Source organism: Ceratotherium simum, chromosome 3, assembly GCF_057802395.1.
Source record: "Ceratotherium simum simum isolate JZ-2026a chromosome 3, ASM5780239v1, whole genome shotgun sequence".
NCBI classification, from domain to species: domain Eukaryota; kingdom Metazoa; phylum Chordata; class Mammalia; order Perissodactyla; family Rhinocerotidae; genus Ceratotherium; species Ceratotherium simum.
In genome coordinates, this window is record NC_141902.1 from 56,825,649 (window position 1) to 56,843,269 (window position 17,621).

The 17,621-nt window shown below is 41.8% G+C and overlaps 1 protein-coding gene across 6 annotated transcripts in view; it reads left to right on the forward strand.

The window, feature by feature from the left end:
* The window catches only part of TLN2 (talin 2), a 425,009-nt gene that overhangs the window by 301,996 nt on the left and 105,392 nt on the right, over positions 1-17,621 (forward strand). For all 6 annotated transcript variants that reach the window (XM_087428086.1, XM_087428077.1, XM_087428092.1 and 3 more), the window contains 5 exons: positions 1,939-2,041; positions 11,657-11,865; positions 12,979-13,098; positions 14,103-14,300; positions 15,410-15,549. In XM_087428086.1, coding sequence (XP_087284212.1) covers positions 1,939-2,041; positions 11,657-11,865; positions 12,979-13,098; positions 14,103-14,300; positions 15,410-15,549 — 770 coding nt within the window. The remainder of the gene's footprint in view (positions 1-1,938; positions 2,042-11,656; positions 11,866-12,978; positions 13,099-14,102; positions 14,301-15,409; positions 15,550-17,621) is intronic.

The following is a 17,621-nucleotide window of genomic DNA, read 5'->3' on the forward strand; positions in this document are numbered from 1 at the left end:
TCCTGCGGCCTTTTCCTGTAAAGAATATACAGTGCAGCTGGAGGAACTAGGTTTGGGTCTAGGAGTTCTGGCCTCTAGATGCAGCCTGTGTCATCAACTAAGCTATAGACGAGTCCTGTATCTCCTCTCTGTTCCAGGTATTGTATCTCTGAAATGGGTGGCAATGAGGTTATAAAGATAAACACAGAAAATATTTTCAACAGTCAAGTTTTAAAAAAAATGTTTACTTAGTGCAAGGCACTGGGATGGACAACAGCAAAGGACTTCAATACAGTAAAGCCACATTGCAAGTGGGATGATGGTGCCAGGGATCTAATTTGGTCACGTTATGATGCCTCCTGATACTTATGTCAGGGTTTTCTTGGCTGAAATTTATCAGTCCTTCTCATTTGTATATACCTCCTTTCCCATATTACTGAACATTGCTAATAAAATATCACCATTTATTAAGTACCTGTTAAGCATCATATACACACACACACTCAATCTAGTTTATCCTGATGGTAACCTTAATGAGCAAGTTTTATTAATCCCATTTCACAGCTGAGGAAACAGGTGCAGAGGTTGTCACTAATCTGTCCAGTGTTTATCTGCCAGCTAGTGGCAGAACCAAGGTTTGAATCTAGATCTACAGGACTCAAAAACCCGTGCTCTTGATCCCTCGTGTTGAGAGCTTCTGCTCTTAAGTACTGCTGCTCTTTGGATGTACTGAAGACGACTTATAGAATATAAAGGGACTTCAGAGCCTCTAACTTACCATAGAACGATGCCTGGTACATAGAAAGCACTCAGAAAATATTTGTTAAATCAAGCTACCCCTAATTATAAAGACAAGGAAACTCAGGTTCAGAGAGCTTAAGTCACTTAACTAAGATCACCCAGCTAATGATAAAGTCAGGACTAGCTCCAAGGCCAGCAACTTTGCAATGTGGTCCACGTGTCCCTTTGAAAACTCTTATACTCCAGGAAGCCCAAGAGAGACTGGCATGACTTGAATTCTGCTTTTATGTAAAACAACTGGTCAGTTAGAATGCAAGAAACACCATGTAATTTTTAAAGAAATTGTTTGCCCTAGAGGAATGTGTGTGCTGCATTATAACTGTTGGCTATAATGGACCAGGCTCTATTTCTTATTTGAAGGCATTGCCTCTCTTGGGGAAACATATTGCGGGTTTAAAAATGTGCACCTTCTCTGATGCCTTTCTGCACTCGCGCAGTATGCCTAGAAGTTTTCTTCCAAAATGTTGTCCTCATCTAGTAATCAAATAATTATCCATACCCTAGGCCTTTACTGACTTTGTTCTCTGAATTATTTCTTCAGTTTACAAAGCAAGGTGACGTGCTATTCGTGGGAAGCAAGCACTTTGCCCATTTTCATAATCTCATTTACCACTCCAAGCCTCTATTTCTATTGCATTTCCTTCTTGTTAGAACTCCTCAAAGTATAATGATCAAATTGAACAATGTTAATGGTCCCACATGCCAGGAAGGTGGTACAGCTGGCTGTCTGCCCACTTCCTGCCAAGGCATAATTAATTCTCGACAAGGATTTGTTGCAGACTTTCTAAATTAGCTTCTAAAGGCATAATACTAATAGCTACCATTTGTTGAGTACCTGCATTATTTCTCTGAAAACTTTCTGAGCTAAGAATTATGAGCTCCTCAGGAAACCAAGGCTTGGAGAGGTTCAGTAACCTACCCAATCTCTCAGAGCTAGCAACTGGGGGAAGGGAGCAGAAGGGCAGGGGTGCAAACCCAGATTTGTTTATTCTGAAGCTCAGGCTCTTTCCCCTCTATCACCCTACTTCTTAGCACCACAGGTTTAATAAGGTGGGAAAGAACTAGGCTCTAAGGTTTGTTCTGCAGCATTTTTATGCTAAGACTTCAGTGGATGTTTCTTTTCTTCTAAGCACTCTTCCTCATTGAATATTCTTATAGCTGGAAAAATGTGCTCAAGACCTGGGAAGTACCTCTAAAGCAGTGGGCTCCTCCATGGCGCAGCTCCTGACCTGTGCCGCTCAAGGCAATGAGCACTACACAGGTGAGACTCACACCCTTTGTGATGCCATGTGGCCAGGTGCAGACCATGGGGGTGGAGGTTAGCGGTCGGTGGCTGGGGTTCATTGATTTGACAATGAACCTGACTTTTTTTTTTTCCGGCAGTTCAACACAGATTTTTCAGGCACTTTCCACATGCTTGTTAGTAGGCTTGATAATAAGCATACAAAGGCTAATGACCCACTATTTGTGGGTCACCCCTATTAGACTATAAGAAAACAGTAATTATAGACTCCTGGGACTATCTCTGTGTGACTCTTGAAATCCCACTAAAGTAAAGGAATAAAAAAAGGTCAAAGACAGAATAAAAGAGAAGATGACAACAAATAAGAAGTCAATGAAATTTGCAAAAATGGAGGGAGACAGATGATTGGTAACTGGTGGAGCCGATAAACAAAAACCTGAGAGTCTCCAGGGACAGGGCAGCCAACAAGAAACAGACTGATTTGTGCTGCAGAATCCTGGCGAGTTTGAGTGTTGGAGACACCAGGTTCCTGAAGGCAGGGGACACCTTAAACAGGAGTCTATATAAGAAACAGATGGTGTAATTATCAACTCTAGGAAAAATATCAGGCTATATAAGAAAGGATATATTATCCTAGTAGGAAGTAGACATAATAGGAAGGCTATAGCTGTCTAAAATGGAAACATCAGGAAGTTTCATTATAAGCCCATTACTCGGAAATATGAAATATGTCAGAAAAAAGCTTAAAGAACTGAGTGGCTCTAGGAGTAGGAATCGGGTGGGAAGGAGTGGTTATGGATTGTTGCTTTTGTTTTATAGTAGTACTACTTGACTCCTATTTTTTAATTGAAATATACATTATTATTGAAGTGTAATATACATCCAGAAGAGAACCTAAGTCCTGAATGTATGCCTTCGTGAATTGAATGCATCCCAAAAACTACCACCAAGATCAAGTAATGGAACATTTTCAGCATCCCAAATGTACCCTTCTGCCTGCTCCCAATCACTATTCCCCTCTCCTCCTCCCCCGGAGGTAAACACCCATGACTTGTAACGGTAGAGGGTAATTTTGCCTGTTTTAGAACTATGAATAAATGGAATTATGCAATATGTGTCCATTGTGTCTTAGCTTCTTTTGCTAGCATTATGTTTGTGTGATTCATCTATGTTAGAAGCAGCAGGAGTTCTTCATTTCTTTTGCTTCCTATAGTATTTCCTTGTATGAATGTATCTCTTTGTTATTCTTTATACCGTTGATGGATATCTGGGTTGTTTCCAATAATGCTGCTATGAACAATTCTAGTACATGCTGTTTAGTGAACATAAGTAAGCATTTTCTAGATACATAGCTAGAAATGGAATTGCCAGGTCATAGGCTGTGCAGTATGTGAAAGTTCCAGTTGTTCATATCCTTGTCACTGCTTTGTATTGTCAGCCAATGTTAGCTATTCTGGTGAGCGTGTAGTAATATCACATTATGGTTTTAATTTGCATTTTCCTGATGAACAGTGCAGTTGAGGATCCTTCTCATATATTTATCGGCCATTTGGATATCTTCTTTTGTCAAGTGCCTATTCATTTTTTTTTTTTTTCGTGAGGAAGATCAGCCCTGAGCTAAAATCTGCCAATCCTCCTCTTTTTGCTGAGGAAGACTGGCCCTGGGCTAACATCCGTGCCAATCTTCCTCAACTTTATATGGGACACTGCCACAGCATGGCCTGACAAGTGGTGCGTCGGTGCACGCCCGGGATCCGAACCAGCGAACCCTGGGCTGCCGCAGCGGAGCACACACTTAACCGCTTGCGCCACTGGGCCAGCCCCCCTGTTCATTTTTTTAAACTTGAGTTATCAGTCTTTTTCTTATTTATTTGTAGAAATTCTTTGTCACTCATGTGTATTTTATTTTGTGGGTTACCTTTTCACTCTCTTAAAGATGTTTATTGATGAACAGATTTTTTAGAATTTTAATATAGTTCAGTTTACAATTCTTTTCCTTTACGGTTAGTACTTTTTGTGTCCTTATAAAAATTTTGCCTCTCCAAGAGCTTGAAGATATTCTCCTCTGTTACATTCTAAAAGCTTTATTGTTTTACTTTTCTTATTTAGAGCTACGATCCATCTGAAATTGAGTGTTGTACATGTGCAAATATGGTCCTTGTTTAGTTGTTTTTCCACCTGGATATCTTTTTGACTCAGCACCACTCATTAAGCGACCATCCTTTCCCCAATGGTCTTTGGTGCCACTTTGTCATCCATTAAGTGAACATACATGTGCTAGTCAGTTTCTGATCTTTTGACTCTTCCATTGAATTAATTCTCTGTCTCTACCTTAGTACCACTCTTTCCTAATTACTGCAGTTTTATACTAAGAGTTAATATCTGGTGATATAAGTCCTTCTTGTTCTTCCTCAAGTATTCTTGACTATTCTTGGCCCATGGCATTTCCACGTAAAGTGTAGAATCAGTCTGTCAGTTTCTATCCTCAAAAAAACTGTTCATTTTTTCTTTTCTTTTTTTAAATTGGAGTTACATTGAATCAATTTGGAGATAATTGACATTTTTACATTATTGAGTCTTCTAATTTTGAGTACAGTATGTCCCTCTTACTTAGCTTTCCCTGTCTGTCAATATTATTTTATAGTTTTCGGCATAGAAGCCTTTGTTTTCATTATAGTGTGCATGATATATCTTTTCCCATTTTCAACTTTTCTGCGTACTTATATTTAATTTGTATCTTGTGAGTATCATGAAGTTGTTATTTTGCAGAGAGGGGTTGTTGGCATGACAATCATTTCTTTCAATTGGAGTATTTAGTCTATTTACATATAATGTAATTACTGATATATTGGGGTTTGAATTTATCATCTTACTATTGTTTTCTTTATGTCCTACCTGTTCTAGGTTCCTTTTCCTCCACTTTTGCGTTTTTTCAGATTCATATGTATTTGTTAAACTCTGTTTCTGTCCCTTTGATTAACTTGTTAGTTGTGTATTCATTGACTAGTCTTTTATAATTTTTTTAAGTCTAATATACATTAGTATGTTTACTTCTTCCTAGACAGTACAAGAATCTTGGGACACTTGAATTTCATTTACCTTACTTCCAACTCATTCACTGTTGTTGTTGTGTATTTTAATTTTACATATATTTTAATCTCCTCTCTATAGTCTCAAAGTTTCATAGCATCAGTATTCATTTAGATTCACCTTCATATTAACCCTTTCCATTGTTCTTCATTCCTTCCTGCATCTCCATGTGCTGCCACCTGGGATTATTTCCTTTCTGCCTAAAGACCTCTTTTATTTCCTTTAGTGTGAGTCTACTGGTGACAAATTCTTTCAATGTTTGTCTAAAAATGCCTTTATTTAACTTTTATTTTTGGTGGATAATTTCGCTTATTATTAAATTATAGGTTGGCAGTAATTTTCTTCCAGCACTTTGAAGATGTTATTCCATTGTCTTCTGGCTTCCTTTATTTCTGTTGTGAAGTCAGCCATCAGCTGACTCTTCTAAAGGGTATATAGTTTTATTTTTCCCCTCTACTTCCTTTTTGAATTTTCTCAGTCTTTTTGCAAGCAATGTGTCTAGAGGAATTTTCTTGTGTATTTATTTTACTTCGGGTTGTATACTCACTGAAAATGGGATTTGTTCTCTTAAGTCAATTTTGGAAAACTCTCAACCATTGTATCTTCAAATATTGCTCCTGCCCATCTTTTCTCTTCCTTTTTGTAGACTCCAGTTATCCCATATGTTAGACATTTTCACTGTTTTGTGTCTCCTCTGCTCTTTTCTATATTTGTCGTAATTTTTCTTCTCCATACTTTATTCTTTTTTTTTTTTTTTAAAGATTTTATTTTTATTTATTTTTTCCCCCCAAAGCCCCAGTAGATAGTTGTGTGTCATAGCTGCACATCCTTCTAGTTGCTGTATGTGGGACGCCGCCTCAGCATGGCCGGAGAAGCAGCGCGTCGGCGCGAGCCCGGGATCCAAACCCGGGTCGCCAGCAGTGGAGCGCGCTCACTTAACCACTAAGCCACGGGGCCGGCCCTCCATACTTTATTCTTAATATTTGCTTTTGATCCTCTGCAACACACAACTCTTTAGTTGTCTATTCTGCTTTCAACCCCTTCTACTGAGTTTATAATTTTAAATGTCATATTTTTCAATTTTATAATAGCCATTTGATTTCTTATGGTTTCCATTTCTTTGCTGAGATTCTTTATCTTGTCACCTAATTCCTTCAGCATATTTATCACAGTTATTTAAAGTCCAGGTCCAATAACTTCGATATCAGAATCACCTATGGGCCTGTTTTTATTGTCTGTTTTTTTCCTCAATTTTTAGCCATTGGCCTTATCTCCTGGTGTTTCTGATTTTTTTTTTTATGTAATGCTAATTATTGGTATTTACATTGTAGAGATAATTTGAGGCTCTAGATTGTGTTTTCTTCCCTACAGAGGATTATTCTTTTATTCTAGCAGGTTGTTAAGATAGGGGCAGATCAGCATAATACGAGCAGGGACCAAACTGATTGGAAATAGTGAAGTCTATTTTCAGTTTACCTTTCAGGGTGTAGCCCTTTGTGCCTCTCATCCAAACATCTGTGGTGGTTCCCAGGGCCATTGTGTTTCCTGAGCTCAGAACTATGCTTTTTTACCTTCCCAGTCCAGTGAGATTTCAGGAAGCTTTGCTCAGCTTCTCAGTTTCTGGGCAACAGTTTACAAATTAGGAAATGCCTTGAGGGGAAAAGCAGCCTTGTATTTGCTTCTCTGTGCTTTCTTTCTCTTCCAGATCTTGGCCCTCTTTACTTTGGTGCCTTCATATCTCTCTAGTGCCTTCAAATAGATTTTTCATATATTTTTTCCCAGTATTTCTAGTTGTTTCTCTGAAGGAGAGTTCATCTGCAATAAATTATTCTACCATTACTACAAGCAAAATCCTCTTTGATTTTTTAAAAACTGTGTATATTCATTACTTTGATAATAAGAACATAATAGGAGCATAAAAAGAGTTATGGCATAGTATAATATCATACCTGCAATAATATGAATGTACAATTCTGACTTATGGGAGAGTAAGGGAAATTTTCAGAGGGTGATTGACACCTATCTTGGTTTTAAGGATTGTTTAACACTCATTTAGCATTCAAGGAGAAGGAAAAAATATATATAAGTTCTTAAATCTCTCATATGCCTCATGCTTTTAAGTTTCAAGAATTTCTACACATTCCTCAAATCTTGCCACATTTTGTGTAGATGATGAAATGCATCTTTAATGGAGGGAAGAGTACTTTACAAGTTGCATCATCTGATCCTGATAACATCCCGGATGACAGACTGTCTAGTTGGTGTCTGAAAAGCAGCCTAGAAGCAGCACCATTTAGTTTTAGCGGCTGATGGTAGAAGTGGGAACAGCATCTGTGAAGTCCCAAAGGTGAGAGAAAAGAAGGGTGACCAAATGAACTGAGAAAGGCTCAAGTCAAAAGCAAGGAGGTGAGGAGTCAGAAGATAAGGCTGGAGAGGTGGGCTGGGGGCAGATCCTAAAGGGCCTCATAAGCCAATTTCGATCATTTGAAATTCAACCTAAGAGCAGGTGAAGATATTGAAGAGTTTTCATCTGTAGGTAGTTTAGATTGCCTTTTATATAGGTTGCCCTTCCTCTCATGCGCAGATAAGTTGGAAGCAAACAAAGTTGGAGGCAAGGAGACCAGTGAGAAGGCTGTTGAGTTCATCCACATAAGAGATGGGAGTGGCCTGTAATGGAGATGAAGGAATGGATTAAAAAAATAGAGACCTGGCAGTTGTTGGTGACTGGTTAGAAATGGGCAGGGATGGGAGTAAGGAAAGTAACATAGTCAGCTCTCAGCATTTGACCTGATAGCTGAACAAGGAGTTGTATACATCACTGTGATGGAAACACAGGATCTTTGGCAGCTGTGTTGGGGGCTAGAGTTTAGGGATGCCAGGTTCAACTTTAAATGTATTCAATTTGAAGTGCCTGCAGGATATCTAAGCAGAGGTGCCCATTAGACAGCTAGATATTTGCCTCTGGAGTTCAGTGGAGAAGGCTGGGCTGGAGATAAAGATTTGAAAATGTGTAATAAAAGGATAATGATTGAGACTGTGGAGGCAGATAAGTTTGCCTAGGAGGAGTGGTAGAGTGAGAAAAACCTTATCAGCTATAACCCTGAGGAACCCAACTATTTAAGGAGAAGGCTGAGCAATAGAAATCTTTGAAAGAAATGAGAACATGTAGCCTTGGAGAGAGCAAGGAAACTAGGAGAAATGAATGTCTCTAGAGCCGGAGAGGTAGTTGCTGCCCAGAAAGTCACCTAAGAGAGGGACTTAAGAAACATCCGTTGGCTGTGGGAAAAACAAGGTCACTGCTCTCCTTGTTGAAGGCAATTTCAGGAAAATGGAAGCAAGGAGAGAGCACAAGTATGGACATCTTTCTGGGTCTCAGTTCCCTTGTTCACAGTGGAAGTGTGTGGGATATTCAGAAGTTACACATTATGGGCCACAGGGCTGGATTCTAACACAGATGTGTTTTTGTTTGGCCAGTACAGTATTCAAAATACATTTGTGCTTGGCTGAATCCAGTTGCATAGAACTCTTTCAGATCCTTTGGGACATTAAAAATGTATCATACCTGGTTTTTACCATATGAGTTTGCTATGTGGTCTAATGCTGTCTACACACAATCTACATGAATTCTACCAAGAATAACTACCATTACAAAGAATTCCACTATATTTCATATTACTGATGTGTCCTTTTAAGACTCTGTTACTGAATATAATTTAAGATCCAGATGGCAAGAATACTGTGAAAGTAATCGGTGTCTTCAAAGGATTGTGGTTATTGAAACAGTAGTCTATTTTAGTATTTCCCACTGGCAGTTCTGACATTGTATTGCACACTTGACTATAGGAATAGTTTCATTTGACGGGTGGTATTTGCTTGGAGACCTGACCCTGATGATTGTCGTCATTACCATTGAGAATGTTGCTGTGAATTCAGCCATGTACACCCTGAGATCTTCATTGGGCTCCCCGGCCTCTGGTGGCCTGTTTCATCCTTCTGATGGTCTGGCTTCCTCTTTCTGGGAAACTCAAAGCCTCCAAAAAGGATCTTTGATGTGCCTTGAGATTTCATATTGAGTCCTTGGCAGAAAATACATGGGATGTACAAGCCTAGGCTTTTGGAATTCAGCTCTTCTGGTTTTTGCCTTTTTAAAAATTGAGTTTATACAAGGTTTTTCAATAAATGATTTTTGCATAAACATGACTTTGCTAATTGCATATAATAAATGTTTATTCTTTCAAAGTCATATAAAACTCAAACGCAAATGGATTCAGGAGTTCATATGATAATGGGAAGACAAGAGGAGAGGTCTAGAAAACACAGCCTAGAATTTTCAACAGTCAGAGCTGTGATCTCAGCCTCTCCTAAAATCTGTGGGAAACTGAGGCCCAGAGGGAAAAGGAGACAGTCTAGGCGCACAGCTAATCAGCAGCAGAGCCAGAGCTAGATGAGGTCCTAACCACAGTGGATGCTCTGCTGAGCAAGGACATCCTTCAACCCTGTGCCAGAAGCTTCAACATAAAATGGAATGACTGTTCTACTCAGCTTGTTTCTCTCCTTCACCTTAGCTTTATTTATCTTCGTGTTTTCTCTTCTGGGCTTCTCCTCTGCCATAAAAAACACTGTTTAAAATTCTTTCATTCTGCATGCTGCACTCAGAAGTGCCATGTGATAAACAGTAGATTGGCAGCTTTGTAATTTGCCTTGATTAGATTGTAGAGTTATTTCCCAGCTGTTCGACTTACTAAATATTTACAGATTAGCAAGTCTGCAGCGCTGCAAAGTTGTCTTGTTTTATGGATCTGGGGCTTTCACACTCTTTATGTTATTACGGCGCCTCATCCGCAATAAGGGGAGGACCACCTGCTGCATCTCGGCTGACTCAGCTGAAGCAACGGCTGGTAAAGGCCACCCTCAGTGGAGCCCAGACACCATCCAGCTGAAGCCTTTAGAAAATAGTCACCTCAGAGTTTAGTGCGAGAGAAATTGATTGGTGTATTTTTCATGCGGATGTTATATCTTCTAATGAGACTCCTTCATAGTTCTCTATCCCAAAGAGCACTATGCAGAGAGTGTGACCCGGAAGTTAAGAAACCTTACGTCTTACCCTGTTGCTGCCTCTACAGGCATGTTCATGGACAAGGTACTTCTCAGCACCGGGCCTCATCTGTGAAATGTTTCTATGAGATGAGCTTTGAGGCCGGCTATTCTGTAGTTCTCAGATTCTTTTGTTGTGTGCTCTGGCATTTCCAGTCTTCATCCTCTCCTTGGGTGTGCCGTATAGGAAGGCTTATTTTCATTCTGTGGGAGCTGGCACTATAGTTTTTAAGGACTAGTTTATATTTGTAGTTTATCACCAAATCCCATCATCTTTAGAAGTGAATTTGAAGATGAACAGGCACTTCACAAAAGAGGATATCCAAATGGCCATCAAGTGTATGAAAAAGTGCTCAACATCATTACTTATTGGGGGTAGAAAAATTAAACCTCAGTAAGATACAACTGCACACCCCCCAGAATGGCTAAAATAAAAAATCCGACAATAGCAAGTTTTGGCTAGGATGTGGAGCAACTGGAATTCTCATACATTGCTGGTGGAGTGTATAATGGCAAAGCCATCCTGAGAAATGGTGGTATCCTCTAAAGCTAAATATACACTTACTTTATGACCCAACAGTTCAGCTCCTAGGTTTATATCCAAGAGAAACAATTCCATATGTCCACCTAAATGCATGTACAACAACTTTCTTGGTAGCTTTTTTATAATGGCCCAAACAGGAAACAATCCAAATGTCCATCAACAGAAGAATTGATAAACAAATGCTGACATACTCCTATATTGGAATACTACACAGCAAGAAAAAGGAATGAACTGCTATGTGTAACAACATGGGTGACTCTCACAGCATTATGGTCAGAGAAAGAAACCAGACACAAAAAAATACATACTGTGTGATTCCATGAACGTGGAGTTTAAAAATAGGTAAAACTAGTCTATGGTGATAAAAGCTTGAATAGTGATTACTTCTGGTGTGAGAGGTTATTGACTGATAAAGGGTACAGGTGATGGGAATGTCGTCTCCATCTGAGTGGTAGCTATGTGGAAGTATTCATATGTAAAAATGCACTGACCTGTACATGTAGACTTCACTTTATTGTATGTAAGTTATGCCCAGATAAAAACAATTGGGAAGAAAAGTGGATTCGAATGATTCATCTATGTATTGGATCCCATGCACTTGGTGTTTTAGGTCAATGAACATGTGAGGCAGTGGGAGTGAGGGGAGCCAGAGAGAAATTGTTTTTTAGCATGGCATTTGTGATAACATCTGTCTCGGATCGGCCCAGTGCCAGAGCTATGGGCGACTTCTTTGAGAAGCACAGTAATTCAAATTTTATGTAGAGTAATTTGGAGCCCAGCTATGCCAGACACCGTCAGAGGGCTCTCTCCTTTCTAGGAGACTCTAGTCTAGAGGCTTACTCCCAAGTAAAAGTATGACTTTTAGGTGGAACCTTATAGAAAGTCTGGTGGGCTTTTATCCCCAGGGGTGGCTGCTAGAGAGACGGCCCAAGCTCTGAAAACACTGGCGCAGGCTGCCCGTGGAGTAGCTGCATCTGCGAGTGACCCCGTGGCTGCGCATGCCATGTTAGATTCCGCTCGAGATGTGATGGAAGGCTCAGCAATGCTCATCCAAGAAGCCAAGCAGGCCCTCGTTGCACCTGGAGATGCAGAGAGTCAGCAGAGACTAGCCCAGGTGAGGCCTGGAATTGGTAACTGTAGTCATCATTGAGGGAGACTGTTGGCAGGCTGTCTCCTGGGCACTTTTTTCTTGGTGTGAATACTTTTACTCAGTGGGTGTTTTCAGAATCTTCCAAACTGCCATAACAACGCTGGCCATACACACTACCACTTTTGTAAGTATTGTCTAGTAGCCCCCATAATGTGAGATCTGCTTAATTCAGTCAACAGAGAGCATGGGGGGCTTTGTTGAGATTTATCCTTGGACCTTAGGACCTAGGACACATGTTTGTTTGGGGCCTATGTGTGCTTAAGTATATTCCCCTTCCTAGCCTAGGAGGTGAGGTAGACATACTTGGTCTAGCCTCTCAAAGTTTTAAGCTTTGACTCTCTATTGCCTCTTAGGATGAGTCTTCAACTGACTAATGAAACTAGTTGGCTAGAGACCATCTAGGTGAAGTTCTAGACAGGGAGCTGGGAAGGAGATGGTTTAGATTAAAGAGAATGGCACAGCCCACTTCTAAAGACCTTACCCTTTAACTGAGTATACCAAAGAGTGCAAACAGGGAGACCTCGCACATCCTTAAAAGCCAGCATGTGAGCAACTCCAAGTTGGTCTGGAAGTGCTCAGAGCATCCCTCTTCCCCTTGGGCAGAGTGAGGTGTCGGGGTGATGGCGCCAGAGGGTTGCTTAGCAGAAGTCAACCAGAGGCCTAGCTAACTGTGATCCAAAGAACTCAAGGCCAACTTCCACCTCGGTGACCTCAGCAGGACTGTCACTAAGGGAGCTATTTCCATTTCTCGCAGTATTAGATATCTTTGTTTTAGAACCTGACATAATATTGGAGAGTTCCGTGTTTGAATCAGAGTCATGACTTCGCCTGGCGTTGGGGAGCAGGTAGAGTGTACTATGTCACTATATCAGACTCTTTGCCAAGACAGGATGTTAACCCCAGTGAGAGGCCTAGATGAGGTGATTTAACAGTAAACAGTGTCAGGGAGATGCTGCAGATAATTTCCTGATCATTTTCAGCTCTGCATACTGTCGTTGCTCATTCCCAACACATGTGCGAAAACGTTTGCACTGAAAGCTGCTTGCTTATGGAGGTTTTCTCACTCCGTGTATTCAGGTGGCCAAAGCCGTCTCGCACTCCTTGAATAACTGTGTGAATTGCCTCCCCGGGCAGAAGGATGTGGATGTGGCCTTGAAGAGCATCGGGGAGTCCAGCAAGAAGCTGCTTGTGGACTCGGTGAGTGGTTTTGGAATAGGAAGGGGCATCTGGGGACTGGGCTCACCTTAGGTGTGAGTGGAGTCCTCTCCTCTCCACAGGATCTCTGAGCAGCTAACCTTTTTTTAGGAGTCCTGTCTTTCCTCCCAATTTGCCTTGCCTTGTTTTGCTTTCTGGTCAGCAAAGTTCCCTGGTAGAGTTTGCAAAGTTGCTTTTTCTTTGAGCCCACGTTGCTGCTTGCTCTCTGCTCATCCCAGTGAGCCAGGAAAGGGGGGTATGTGATCATCTGTCTTATCAGGACATCTCAGGCAGTGACAATCAGGTGACAGACACGTGTCTAAGACTCATTGAGAGAACGAGTACTCTGAGGAATGAGCCCCCTTCAGGGGGGCTTGGGCTCATTCGTCTTTGTGTCTTCTCTGCCTAGTGCCTGGCACGTACCAGGTATGCAAGCAGTGTGTGTGGTGTGTCTAAGATAGTCTAGCTTAACCCGCTGGAGCTTTTCACAAACTGTTATAGTTCTGCTAGCGACAGTTCTGTAGAAAAGCTATATTATTAGCAAAGACCGCTAATAAGCAAAATTGATGGCTGTTAGTTTGGAAGAACAGGATTTGAAGTTTAATAGTATCTGCCTTTTAGTTTTAGAAAGCTGAACCTTTGAGAGTCTCCATCTGAGAGAGCCAAAATAAAGTGGTGTTTCAGAGACTGGATCCTGGAGTCAGATTGCCCAGGTGTGAATCCTGGCTCTGCCACTTAGGAGACCATAGCCCCTGAGGATAGCTTCTTTACCATTTTTAGATCCTTTGTGTCTAGCACTGAATAGGTGTTCAGTAAATTTAAGTGAATGAATGAATGTATATATGTTGAAGGTCAAACTTAACATGGGCTCAGCCACACAGAGCCTTTCAGTCTAGATGACTCAGAAATGCATCCCTGGAGAGTCTTTCTTCCCTCTGCCATACCTTCCTTTATTTGTCCCACGCAAACTGAATCTTCTCATGGAGTGTGCCCTCTGTTCCCCATAGTTACCTCCAAGCACGAAGCCTTTCCAGGAAGCCCAGAGTGAACTGAACCAAGCAGCAGCTGATCTGAACCAGTCTGCTGGGGAAGTGGTCCATGCCACCCGGGGCCAGAGCGGTGAGCTGGCTGCAGCATCTGGAAAGTTCAGTGATGATTTCGACGAATTCCTCGATGCCGGCATTGAGATGGCGGGCCAAGCTCAGGTGAGTCTGGAGGGGTGACTGGAGTTGACCCTTGCCTCTCTACTCTGGTGGACCATCCACCCTTGAGGCCAACTGGGCAAATAGGAATAGGGAGCCTGTCAACAGCCCACGCCATTGCATTCTCTTTGCTGCTTAGGAAGCTCCATGACCTCACAGGAGTGGCATTCCCAAAGACGCTGTTAGCTTATGTGTGAAGTGCTTCTTGGAGATGAAGGATAACTTTTCCCACGATCCTCCAGCAGAATCCATCTTTTTACTTACACTTTTTGGAGGGAGAGCAGTTCCGTGTCCTATACTTAAAATGTGGTATAATGTAGTAAAAAATCATGTATTTGAGGTTCAGTGGGCCCATTTGAAGGGACTGTGTCTAATACTGAGTGTCAAATGATTAAAAATCACCTCTTCAGATGAACAGATAATCCCCTGTTTAGACAAGGGAGCATGACTGGTCTGGTGTCAGCTTGCAGAGCTGTTTTTTTTGTGTGAGCTCCAGTGAACTCCCTAAAAGAGATACCCAGGGTGTTTCTTCCTCTGTTATCTACAAGGGGTTGTTTCTCAGATGGCAAGCCAGGTGAGAAATGTGTCCAGAAGTCAGGAACTTCTGGGATGCAGTCAGCTCTGAATATCGAGACTGTGCCGGCCATTTGTGCCAGGCTGAGATGTGTGAGCTACTTGACAACTCCAGCATTGTTGAGCAAGATGCTGGAATTGTGTCCTGGTCTGTGCACTGGCGTATGTGTGCACGCGCTCGCTCTCTCTCTCTCTCTCTCTCTCTCTCTCTCTCCCCCTCTCCCTCTCTCCCCTCTCTCTTCTCTCTTCTCTCTCTGTCCCCCTCTCCCCCCTTTTAAGGCCTGCCCTCGTGAGACAGCACAGCTCTTGGCTGACCCACTTGGGGATGGATTTCTGTCCTCTTGCTTGCGTCTGGGTATCTGGGGAAGGGTAGACACCAGGCAGTCTCTCAACAAGTTAGGCATCTGCAGACTAATTGGGCTTAATGCAATCCATACAGATAGCTTGCTTCCATTTCAGGATGCTGCTCCTAGCTCTCTGAATGCTGCCTAGGAGACATGGACAGCCCCTAATTACTCTGGCTCCTTTTGACCTTCCAGACGAAAGAAGACCAGATCCAAGTGATAGGGAACCTCAAGAATATCTCAATGGCATCCAGCAAGCTGCTGTTAGCTGCCAAGTCTCTCTCGGTAGACCCAGGAGCCCCCAATGCGAAAAATCTCCTGGCTGCAGCTGCAAGGTAAGAGTGGAACAAAATGTGCTTTCATGTGTGCTTAAATAGTGTCAGTGTTGGAAAGACGTGCTTGGCGTCCTGCTGCTTTTCCTGAGCAAAGAAGTGGTGCTGTCCTGGTTGTCAGAGGTGGGGTCGAGAAAGACTGGTGTTTTACTAAACTGGCTCATTTTCATGTGCCGTCCCCGCTGAAGACGTCTTCTGTTTTCTCTTACAGCCTCTTCAAGAGGACTTGCTTAGACTCAGGCCCCCATTGATTTATAAACATGACGGTTTCAATAGATTTTTTTTAAAGTCATGTTATGTCTTTCAGGTTATAAAAGTAATATAGGCTCCATGGAAAAGAAATCAGAAAATACTGAAAAGTATAAAAAAGAAAATGATACTCCACTAGCCATTCAGCATTTCTTGGGCGCTTACTATATGCCTGGCATCAATCTTAATTAGATGGGTTTAAACATGTTCAATTTGTCACATGCAGAAGGGCTCTACTTCAGGATGAATGGGGGGTGGTGGGAGTAAATTGTTTTTGGAAATATATTAAAACATGAATCTGAGTTTTGGATGATGTCAATGTCTGTCTTTCCTGTTGTTTTCAGCCAAGGAAGTGGGTAATACAATACACTTTCTGCTCCAGGGCCACTGTGGCAATTTAGTTCAATAACTAGTGATTGAATGCTGGTGTGGGGAGCAACTGCACTGACAGCCCAGGACAACCCTCTGTTAGTAATCCCACATGCGTTTTCCTGAAACGTTGGGGGAGGGTATTTTATGTTTCTGTGTGGTGTGGGCATGTTTTCTGAGCATTACTCAACATCACTTTATATATAAGAAAGCTGACAACAGGGAGAGAGTAAATGCAGGGCAATTAGGATATATAGCATAATTGGAAACCTTTTCAAAATGTGCAGATTAGTGCTTTTTTTAAAAAGCATGACTTTAATTTTTTATTTTTTTTAAACTTGGTTTCGTTTGTTTGCTTATTTGTTTTCTTGTGTCTTTATCTCTCCTGGGAGCTCAATGGCTGTTTTTAAAGTTGTTGGAGTCAGGAGACCTGAACCTAGTCCACGCTTTAATGATTGACTCACTTGTTTCCATTGCTCAGGTCGCTCAACCTGTCTAAATGTTGCTATCTGCAAAATGAAGGGGTGTACTACATCATCCTTAAGCTCTTTTCAGTTCTCATTATGTAAGTTATCATGGTACTAATGGTGAAACCTGTCTCTGGTCCCCTCCTGGCTTGTGGTGTTATTTATTTTTTTTGGTGGCATTAGACAATTTCAGGGCAGTTCCCTTAAACTCGTGAGTTTCTTCATTTATTCCCAGATATATACTCTAGCTTCAGACCGTAGCTAGAGCCACTAAGAGACTGGAAAAATATTCGCACATCTCCCCACCTCCATCATTTGCTTTGTTTATGATTATTCCAGTGAGTGCCCTCCCTGGGTGGGGGTGGGGATGTGGGGTGAGGAGAGAGGGGTCATGTCTTCTCTGTTGAGCAGCTGTTTCTGATATAAAACCCTCTCTTGATCACTCTTTTTTCTTAAAAAGAGCTTTTGGATAAGGCAGCTGACGTTTCCAGGTATCTGAACTCAGTATTTTTCATTATCTTCAATTTTTTGCATCATTTCAAAATTACAGTTTCCAACTTAGAACATGTTGTTCACTCTCTTAAACTGTGGGAAGAAGGGGAGGGTATAAATTGGCCTTTTGAAAGCCAGATAAGGAAGGAAACACAGGCCCCAAGGAATGTTGCTGGTGTCATGGCTCTGTGGGTGTCTGAAGGCCCCCTGGTGGTGACATTGAGGAAAGGACCTGGAGGCCTGGTGAAAAAGCTTTCTTTGCCTCTGTCCTGGCTTTCAGTAGTTGACAGGGAGTTCCCAGCCTGATGGTTTCATAGCCAGCTAAGCACTTAAAAATCATCACATGAAATGATTATCTCGGGATGGAACTGTTGCAAGAAGATGCCGGCACCTTCTCCTTGGCTTCTTGGCACATGTTGGCAAGCTCTGCTCCCTGGGGTGGTTTCCCAGTGGAAGCTCTAGCCAGGTCAAGTGAGTCAGGTAAGCTCCTCTTGGGAG